General features: G+C 35.1%; 2 protein-coding genes across 2 annotated transcripts; one reads left to right on the top strand and one right to left on the bottom strand.

Annotated features, from left to right (window-relative positions):
* Positions 1 to 8,483: 8,483 nt before the first annotated feature.
* On the bottom strand, positions 8,484 to 9,118 carry LOC106309766 (60S ribosomal protein L27-3-like). The gene has a single exon (XM_013746892.1). The coding sequence runs from the start codon at positions 9,023 to 9,025 to the stop codon at positions 8,618 to 8,620; it is 408 nt and encodes a 135-aa protein (XP_013602346.1). The 5' UTR covers positions 9,026 to 9,118; the 3' UTR covers positions 8,484 to 8,617.
* A 1,291-nt stretch (positions 9,119 to 10,409) lies between these two features.
* LOC106308705 lies at positions 10,410 to 11,102 on the top strand. Its single transcript, XM_013745835.1, has one exon. It carries the CDS (start codon positions 10,410 to 10,412, stop codon positions 11,100 to 11,102), a length of 693 nt encoding a protein of 230 aa, XP_013601289.1.
* The last annotated feature ends 137 nt before the right edge of the window (positions 11,103 to 11,239 follow it).

Here is an 11,239-nt window from a genome sequence, read left to right as displayed (position 1 = left end):
TTTTCTAGAGATTTACAGGTTAGTTTTTTCATCTGGGTCATTTGATTTAAATGAATCGATGATGAAAGAATTTTTTTTTTTTTTAGAATTCTATATTCTGGCTATAAAAAAAAGAATATGTATTTGAACTCTCTTTGGTATATTTATTAACAAAGTCATTTTTTCTCTCTGTTGAACACACTCAGTATATCGAGAACTATGAGTTTATCTTTTGGGCACTCATATTCCATGGGAAGATGTATTTTCGGCAGATATCTCCACTTAAAGGAGCCTCCCGTCAATACAACATCTATGATATTCTCGCTGGTGATCATTGAATCATGTCACAACCTGATCCCTCTTGCGTAAAATCTATATCTATTAGTTCCTTATAATCATATATTTTTAATATTTCTATCGTTTGTTCATGATCCTATTTTATTGATTGGCATGAGAAACTATGCGTATTTGATATGTTCAATAGATTGTCTCTAAGTCACTGAGTCTGAAACAGTTGCAGATTTGGCCCTCACTAGAACTCTTCATCATAAAAAAAACGTCTGCAATCAGGCAGTCCAACATCTAATCGTACAACAACCATCAGATTCAACCATTGAATAATCAGTATCATTTACTACAAGAAACAGTCCTTAGGTGACTCTATCTCTTACCTTCTCTCATTGCTGCGATCATGTTTACTTCTCTTGAAATGAATTCATCACCTAGACTAAAAGAGTTCTCAACATCAGTGCCTTCTTTGACTAAAATATATATGTCTTTGCTTAATGATCTAGAGCAGGTTTGCACAAACATATTTTAGTCGTTCACTTTGTCTTAGGTGATTTGGCAAGGAAGAGTCTAAGACTCACGGTTCAGAGATGGAGAGCTAAGAAACAGAGGAGGCTCACCATTAACACCAGAAGAGATTCATTTACTTCTTTTAGCTTCAGGTTTCTCCTAGATATGTACTCTACCAGAGCTTTTACTCTCGATGTAGCATTAGTATGTTGCTTCTTGACGGGCGAAGGTACGTTCTACTTATTAGTTAGTTTCAACATTTGGTTTGACCTTTTCTTTTATGTGAGTAACATTTTATTTGAGTAATCAATTTTTTCTCATAGACGTTGATTCAGCATCAATAAGTGTACACCGGATTAAATGGAACTAGCCAACACAAACACTCATTTACCAGGTCAAATTTAAATCCAAAACCCAATAATTTTGATAACATTTATTTGATTTCTCACTTACTAGCTTAGCGTAAATGTTTTCCAATAGATATTGTTGGGCACGTAAAGGGCATTAGGACTACTTACAACGAAGCTAGATATTGTTGGGCACGTAAAGGGCATTAGGACTACTTACAATGAAGACTAAGAGTACACAACGCATGATGATCCCCATGAGCATAAGAATGTATAAGCTAATAGTGTACCTTTATTTTCTTTTAAAGTAATGCTTACGGGAGGTTTCAAAATCTTTACATGTCTTAAATATTTATGTGATGTCTTCTCATACACTCAAATCTATGCCCAAGTGTTTTTTAATGGAAACCTGTTGCGTAGGGGTGAAGTACTTAAGATCACTCCAGTGAAAAATGGTGACTGTGGAAAATGATGATGTTGAAGGTGGAGAAGGTGAGGCCACGGCTTCAAGTCACACCTCTGTTGATGGAAGGGAGACAAGCGAGGAGGAAATTGTGAATGAAGTTGGGTGTTCTGGCAAGTAGGCATAGTGTGAGTAACATCCAAAGCACAAGGGGAGATTAAGTTACAGGACATGAGTGCGTTTAAGTTGCATTAGTTTTTAAATTACATTTCCAAGCAGTATGAAACCTGAGTACTTCCAAGCTTATAGCTATTTTGTTTTCTTTTTCTTTTTTTTCTTCAAAATGTTAACCTCCACAGTCATTTGTACTAATAAAATAATAAGATCCTAATCCTCCATTACTAACAAAGCACAGTTAAATTTTGAACATTAAGTAGAATATTGATTAATGTGATCTGCATAAGCATGACAATTGACATGCTACATATAAACTACATTACGAGTACCAGAAAGGTACATGTCATTCTCCTTAGCTACGCACAAAAAAATCTCCACATTCAGCCGGTTAATAAATACTTTAATCCTCTAACAAAGTTATTCCATCACTCTTATATATTCATACATAACTAGAACAATTGTTCGTAGGTATTTTGTTCAAGTAGTTATATACAAACAAAACGGCTGATTGCTCATATACACATCCTCTAATAATTGTGTCAGACGTTACAAATGATCCGAACATACACAAGCCAGTTACATCCCACAAACTCTCACGCAGCTCAGTAACTACCCAACCAGAACCACATAACTACACAATAAAATATACACAATCACTCTCACATAACCAAGTTTCATAAAGCTATATCGACAAGTTCCTTGCTAAACAATAAATGCCAAAACATATACAAAGTTATATAAACATTCATCCCTATACCACATTCAACCTATTAACTAAAAACATCATCACTGCACCACACAAACAAACGCACACATTGCTTTATTACAGAACAAAACAACTGAGCTCCACCGTAATATACAGTATCAGGTAAAAATGAAACAACAACACACACAATGGTCAATACACAACAATTAAACTACTTCAAAATAAACATTAAAACATTCGAAGTTTCAAGTGTTCTATAAAATTAAAATAATTTTAATATAAAATAATTTTAATATAAAATAATTTCATTATAAACTCACCTGCCCGTAGGACGGGCCAACCCCTAGCATTATATATTTTTCTACTTTCTGATCATGTTTTAAATGAAATTGAGATTGTTTCCAAAGTTAATATCTATCTTTGCTATTAACTTAAACCTAGAAGAATATTCCTAGTGTTCATATATTGTGTTTTCCCGATATTTTATCATACAAATCATTTATTCTCCTTGTATTAGATATTTTAGTTATATCTATACTTAGGGATGTTAAAATGGTACAACCCGCCCCATTTAGAACCCACCCCATTTAGAACTCATACCCGTTTAGACCCATTTAAAAATAGGCCTATTAGAGGTACCCATTTAGAACCCGCGAAATTTAAATGTACCCATTTAAACCCATTTAGACCCATTTAAATCAGATTCTTTTATTTATTTTTTGTTTTAATTATGTTTGTAAAATGATTTTACAAACATAATTACCTTTTTCATTTTTTAACCTTATGAACTCTAACTAAATTTAGTTAAACAAATAAATTATTTATCAATAACTTTTGATATGTATTTTTTAGAGCAAATTTTTTTCATGAAATGGACTTTTCAAGGGTCCTAATTCAAATCATGTAGTATTAGTGATCAAGATAATTCAACAAACTCAAAGAAAATGGATTTAAGATTCAATCTTTTTCTCCAAAATGGTCTTTGATTTGATAGATAATCAGATAAGTCCTAATTTTAAGTTTAGAGAGTATTTATAGTACTTCTAAAAACCTAGTGGGCCTCAAAAAAAAGTCTGAGAAGGCCCAGCAAAACATGAAAAAATCGACCAAATATAAATCTTGCGCGCGGGTTCGTGACCCCGCTTTGGTGGGTCGCTCCACCTTCACAGCGGGATCGCCACCTCGCTCTGGGACGTCGCTCTGACTTCCTTCACACTCCATGGATTTGACGCGCGATGTACCCACCTCGCTCCGTCCTGGTCGCTCCGGTTCTCGAAAGTTGTCGACGGGATGTTGGGCCCAGAGCGGGTACGCTATCTCGCTGCGAGAGGTCGCTCTGGTACAGAGTGGGTGTCATACCTTGCTCTAGTGGGTCTCTCTACACTTCACTCGTCTAGAGCGGGTGCATCAGGTCGCTTTAGCACCTCGCTCTACTACTCTCTTAACATTGAGAGCTCAATCGAAAATTCGAAATCCTCATCTCACCAAAAGGAGAAGCAAAGTGTCGAGTCTGCTGCATTGAAAACTTATACAGCTTACCTTCTTCAAGACAAGTGTGCAAGTTTCTTCTAGCAATATCACAGTGCTTTTCCACAAGCCATTCAAAAGTTTATATATACAAAGAGAAGCAGCCTGAGATTTATTTAAACTAAAATAAAGGCATAGGATTAATAACTCAACTAGTAGTTTCATGTTTTCAGAATCTTTTCATAAGATGCTACTGTGGTGATAGGGATACTCAGTATATCGCGTGCCATCATCGCCAAATCACCAAATCGAGCTTGGTTTTCCCTCCAATAGCTTAATACATCCAAATTGCGAAAAGACCTTCTATCTAACTTCTTCTCATCCAGATACACATCTAAATGTGTTCTTGTGTTTCCTACATTACTCCCAAGGCTTCTTTCCAATTCAAAGAGATCATGTAATATATTACATTGTCTAAATCATCTTCAAAGTAAATGCAAAATAAGAGTAAAGATGCTTGAAACTTACATTGTCTAAATCATCTTCAAGAGGTGATTCAGTAACAAGATCATGTGGAGCTGGTGTAGATGAAGTACCAGAAGAACTGCCCCAAGTCCTGGCTTGATACTCTTTATAAAGTTTAGTCAAATTAGTCCTCAGCTTTTCAGTTTTTAAACTAGAAGTAGAAGGATCCATTCTCTCATAAGCTTTCACTATCAAGTTCAGGATGTGCGCACAACATCTCACATGTAAACACTTGCCATCCAACAATAAGCCATAACCACTCATCATCTGAAGCTGTCCCTTGAGGATCCTCTGCATAGTGTCGTTATTATTAGCATTGTCTAAAGTAATAGAGAATACCTTCTTCTCTAAACCCCATTCCATCATACACTCCAGAATCTTGTTAGCAATCTCTTCTCCTGTGTGTGGAGGCTTCAAATCGCAGAAAGCAAGAATCTTACTCTGCAAGTTCCAGCCATCATCTATGAAGTGGGCAGTAAGACATATATATCCCATGCTATTAGGACGAGATGTCCAAAGATCAGAAGTAAAGCAAACCCGAGCAGTATGTCTAGCAAACACTTTCCTCAGCTCTTCCTTTTCTACTTCATACCGCTTATAAACATCTGCTGCAGCCGTTTGTCTACAAATGGGCTGACACTCTGGATTCAGATACTTGTCTCGTTGTCTAACCTTCTCGTATTATACGTATCTGAACGGAAGATCATGATAAATGATTACCTCACTAACCATCTCACGATCTCTCTTCTGATCATATGCATCCTTATCTTCCCTTGAAGGCTTCTTTGGACAAGTTTCCAAGTGGCGTTGTAGATGATGAGTTCCACAACTCACATTCTTTTCATTACGTGTCATCAACTTCATACAACAATGCAAACATCTGGCCTTTTCTTTGCCATCATTTTCTATCCCCACTGATACAAAATCTTCCCAAACCCGTGATGTTTTACGTCTCTTGCGTTGAGCTTGAGCTGATTCCCCAGAATGAGTTTCACTTTGCTGTTCTTCTAGTTGTGTAGCTTCCAAATTTATCTCAGCGAGAGCATCTTCTTCATTCATGTCTATAAACTCATCCATCCTGTAATTAAAAGCCAACACTAAATCCTCCAGAACTCTATAAGCATAAGATTGAAGATAACTCGAGACCATACTTAAACCAAATCACAATAAAACTAATACAAGATCGCATAGTTCCTCAGCTCAGTTCAGCTCAAGCAAATCTATACATCCATCAGAGAATCCTCATTCTCCTCGAGACCATACTTAAAACCAATCACAATCAAAACTAACATTTGAATCAAAGACAAATGAAGCAAAGCGATACACAAAACTTTTATATGATTGCAGATGATTACACAGGGGCACAGGCACAAAGCGTAATCCATACAGTGATACATAACAAACATAATATGCAATTTATGTGAACAATATGCAATTTTTTCCTCATGGGTTTGCTTAATTTAGAGAAATATGCAATTTTGCTAATGAAATCAAGTTAAAAAAAAATCAATTTATATGAACAATAGGAATCAAAGGAGAAGAGAGTAGTTACCGATCTCGAGTTGGGAGTGGGCTTCAGAAACGGAACTTGATCGGAACTTGATTGGAACTTGAGTGGAGACGATGGGTTTCAGAAGTTGAAGCGGTGGAGATTACGCTTCACCGGAAGTTTCAGAAGTTGAGAGGCGGTGGAGATCGGAGGCGATTTGATCGACGAAGGAGAAGATGAAAATGGAAACAAAAAAAAACTGAAGGCCCTTAAGGAACCAAACGACAACGTTTAAAATACAAAAAAAAAACATTAATGGGTTAAACGGGTTCCCGTTTATTTTAGCGAAAACCCATTTAATAAATGGGTCTTAAAAGGGTTATCCATTTAAAACCCGACTAGCTAAATGGGTCTAAATGGACATTTATTTTTTTCAGAACCCATTAAAAGCTCGCGAACCTAAACCCATCTTAACATCCCTATCTGTACTATTAAAAAAAACAATAGATTTAGATGAGAAACTTAACATAATATCCATTTAGAGTATAATTTGCAAAAATAACTATTTGCATTACAAATTTATAATATACAGTTTTGATATATGATGTGAACGCATACACATATAGGATAGCACGTATAGTACACATTTGTAATTCTTGAAAATTTTAAGGGCAAAATGACTATATGCATTACAGTATACAGTTTTGTTTCTTGGTAATGAAAGCTAAGACACATTTGTAATGCCTAAATGCAAGAAGTGCGTATGAACCTAACATTGATGTTGAGAAGTGTTTATTTAAGCTGATGAATTACTTTTGTTGTATGATGGTTAAACTTAATAACATTCACCAACTGAGATCCTATATGTTTAGGTGTGTCTTTTTGCACGGGATTGTACATATAAAATGATGACTTGAGATAGTACACTTAATATGGACCCACAAATTATATCACTATCGATGATTTGGGGAAATATAGTGCGGAGAATGTTGATTTTTTCTTTGGAATATTTTCTTATTTATTTATTTTAAGAAAGAAAAAAAATCAGTAGCATTGTAATATAATTATTTCTAAAAAAATAAAGGCAGAATTTTGTTTATGTTGTAATAGTATAGATATATATGTGTTCTACTGATATTATTATATGTATGTATATCTTCAAAATATCTTATATATTAAAACAGAAGTCACAACATTGATTCATGTGTGATTTTTTAAAAAAAATGGACATAGTGGACATAGTCATAGAAAGTCATGGTACATTTAATCTCTAATCTTATCTTTTAAATTTTGGGCCTACCAGAAATTTTTATTGGGCTATCAATAATTGGATTTAAACAATAGATGATCCATTAAATTTATAATTTAATGTTGTAATACTATACCTCCATATGTTAAATATTTAAATATTTGTCGACGTTAACTTTTAAAATTATAAAGATTTTTTTTAAATAACAAAAATCATATTATCTAACAATGATTAATTTTTACTACCTTAAACCAATGAAAAAAAATTTAAACTATATATTTTATTTTAAAAATTAAACAAAAACTAAATGTTTAATTATTACTCGATAATATAAATCTATGAAGCGAAAAGTTTAATTTTTTAAAAACTTTCTAAATTTGTGAAATGTTACAATATCTTTGAATATGACAATAAAACAATATTTTAGTAATCTTTATATATATAGTTACAATTTTAATAAAGAAATAATAATCCAAAAATATATATAGAAGAAGATACAAATACATGTGAAAGTTTGAAATAGTCTATTCAATGAAAAAAAATATACCGTAAACTTATTATATTATAACATATACCAATTTGGAATTGAAAACAAAATATTTATATAAAAATAACTGAAAACAAAAACCTGCGTGGTTGTGCGGGTCAAGATCTAGTTATTATTACAATCTGGTCGAACCGGGTTGAGCCATGACTAATGTATATTGCCGGCTCATCATCCGGTCTGGTTTCCAAAACATTGCTAAAGGATAACCATCCATGGCTTTTTCACATAATCTCACAAAAGCTATGTTTCACATCTCACTGTAGCCTATGGTTTAACGAGTCTGCTTAAACTTGTGAAAACTCAGATCTGAAAAAGTGCAGAGCGTGTAATATTGCCAGAAGTTAAAAGAACATCCATCCATGGCTTTTTCAGATAATTTTAGAAATCTGTTTCTTATCTTCATGCTTGGTTTCCATCCTACAGACGGAATTTATCTCTGTTGCAGTTACAGTTATGGTCGGAAGCCGTCAATTTATTGATTCCCAAGTGATAATGGTGATTTGTAAAAATGAGAAACATTTGTACTGCTATGAGTCAATTAATCTTTCGAGTCAGGTATGTGACATTAACAGACAAATAATTGGTCGTTGCATGATTCAGTAACTTGCTGGTTTTATTTATAGAACCAAACACAAGCTTTAGAATCAAACACAAGCTTTAGAATCAAACACAAACTGAGTGACTTATGTTCCTGATCCTTTTCTAACCGAGATTTAACCAATCAATATGAACTAACATTTTGTAAACTTAAGCAGATCATTCAAAGGAAATGAACATGTAAATAATCAAAATTAAAAAAAAAAAATCCAAGAAAAGATCATTCATCTTCCAAAACAAGACCAACATTGTTCAACAGTAGAAACTAAAATGACGCTGAAAAATTCAATGCGAAAAGCAACAACAAGTAAAAAAAAAAAGATCAAAACGTCTTCAGAACCTGAGCTTGGTGAAGAACCACCTGTTCTTCCCGGTCTTGAACCTCTCCTCGAGCTTACCCTTAGCCTCCTTGAGAGCCGCCACCTTCTTGTCCTTTGAAGAAAGGGCCTCGAGGGTCGCCACTTCCTTGAGATCCACGTCGAGGGTGTAACGCGTAGGCATCAGATGCTGGTAGTTAACTACCTTGATGAAACACTTGACCCTAGATTTCTTTGCAGTCTTCTTGGCCGAGTCCTTGCGGATGACCTTGCTCGGGTACTTTTTGAGTCCGGCGACGAGGCAGTGGCCGTAAGGACGCTCACGGTTTCCGTCGTCGAAGGAGCGGATGATGACGGCCTTCTTACCGGCGTATCGGCCTTGAAGGAGGATCACGGCCTTGTTCTGCTTCAAGAACTTCACCATTTTGCTTCACTTGTCTAGATCTCTCTCTCTCTCTCCTATCGCCGCTAGAAACTCTAGGTGGTGGCGGATTCAGTGAAAATTCTAGGTTTAATAATAAAAAAGAAAAAAACTTAGTGAAGGAGGAAATAACGGGAGAAAAAAACCTAGCCCAGTGAAAAGGCCTCATGGGCTGATAAGTTAGACCCATTTTAATTTGGGCTTTGGGGTATGATTTGTAGTTTGAATTTGGCGATGCATGTGGTTTCGAAATTATGGTGATCAAAATCTTTGTAGTCCGTTTTAGCAAATAAAATGTTGACATTGTCCAAATAAATACTTATAGCTCCAAGTATAAAAGAATTCTCGTCTGCTTTAATTCTATCCGTTATTTGTGTTGAAGATAATGATTATCCAAAAGAATACACGTACGAAACAGTTATCCTTTCATGGGTTGACTATTTGCATCATCATCAGTTGACTATTTGCATCATCATCAGACCGATGTCTGATTTATTATGCTTCTGTTTCCAAGTCGGTAAAAAACTCAGTATAAATAGAGATGTTCATTCATTTGTAAAATACACAAGGAGATAATAAGACTAAGACACAACTTTACTTTCTCTCTCTCGTACAAAACACCATCACCACCAAAACAAATGGTCCCCCATTTCATATATCTCTCATGTCTCCATCGATATATATATAATAATATATGAGAATAAAAGTATTCTCTCTCCTTATATTACTCAACACGTTATCAGCACGAGGCTCTGGCCAACTGAGGCTTATCAATCCAAAAGTTTTTAAACCAGCCGAGGTAATGTTTAAATTTATGTATTCCAATATATTTAATTTATTTAAATTTTATTATTGTTCCGGAGTGAGAGTCTAGGCCTTCTCCGTTTATTTTTCGGGATGATAGGCGCTGCCTTCCCCGACTGATCGTTATGGTAGGCTATGCCTTCACGATCAGAGAAACACGTGGTAGGCTTTGCCTCCGTGAATAAAAATAAAAGGTCAAAAATGGTAGACTAAGTTTCCTCGGACCTTGAAATAAGTAAGAGTCAAAATGGTAGATCATGTCTCCTCGGACTTTGAAAAATAATGATCAATATGGTAGTCTATGACTCCTCGGGTCATGTGGTAGGCTAAGCCTCCAATTTTATTTACGCTATTTAAATTTCTGTAATTTAAATTTATGCAATTTAAATTTATGCAGTTTAATTTTTGCTTTTATTTTATGCCTTTAATTTCTGCATTTAAATTATGCATTTAAATTTCCGTCTTTACTATATTTATATACTATTTTATGAATACAGTTATCATGTCGAATTTGACAAAGCTCGAAATTAATGCCCTGGATATTACGGGAAATGATTATATGACCTAGGCAGTGGGTGCAAAGATGCACCTGAGAGGAAACGGGCTTTTGGAAACCATCGATAGTTCGAAAACGGTGTCGGATGAGAAAAAGACAAAAGCCATGATATTTTTACGACACCACATCCATGATGGTTTAAAGGATGAATATATTACGAAAGAGGATCCTTTTGACCTCTGGAAATCTTTAAAAGAGAGGTTCGATCACCAGAAATATGTGATCTTACCGAAAGCTAAACACGAGTGGATCCATCTCCGGTTCCAGGATTACAAAAGTGTTAGTGAGTTTAATTCTGCGATGTTCGGAATTACTTCGAGGATGATGTTATGTGGAGAGAAAATAAGTGATTATGATATAATTACTCTCTCCACGTTCAATCCTAAAAATGTAATCCTGCAGCAACAGTACCGGGTGAATGGATATACCCGTTACTCGGAGTTGATGCAAGTCCTCCTTGTAGCGGAGCAGATTAATCAACTCGTGACTTTAAACCATCAAGCTCGTCCCACTGGATCTGCTCCATTCCCTGAAGTGAATGTTGTATCATCCAGTTATGATAATAAAAGAGGACGAGGTCGTGGACGTAGTGGAAACCGTTATCATGGTCGTGGAAGAGGACGAGGAAGAAGATTTCGTCCCTATGATGAAAGAAATAATAAAGACTTTCACGAAAATGAAAGGAATGCCGAAGAAATGGATATCATATTGAGACTATGAGTAAAGATGGCATTGAAATTCTTTGCATTTAGTCCGAGAGGAAACATATATTGGAAGAGTTAAGAATGTTATCCTCTGGACTATATTGTACGAAAATAACCATGACTGAGTCCTATGCCGTGGTAAACATGAAGTTT

The sequence above is a fragment of the Brassica oleracea genome, chromosome C8 (assembly GCF_000695525.1).
Source record: "Brassica oleracea var. oleracea cultivar TO1000 chromosome C8, BOL, whole genome shotgun sequence".
Taxonomy (NCBI): Eukaryota; Viridiplantae; Streptophyta; class Magnoliopsida; order Brassicales; family Brassicaceae; genus Brassica; species Brassica oleracea.
This window is presented reverse-complemented; position numbering and strand designations above follow the sequence as displayed.

Bases quoted from the DNA above. Each gene is read 5' to 3' on its own strand.
- LOC106308705 (XM_013745835.1), top strand. From the start codon at position 10,410: ATGCACCTGAGAGGAAACGGGCTTTTGGAAACCATCGATAGTTCGAAA.
- LOC106309766 (XM_013746892.1), bottom strand. From the start codon at position 9,025: ATGGTGAAGTTCTTGAAGCAGAACAAGGCCGTGATCCTCCTTCAAGGC.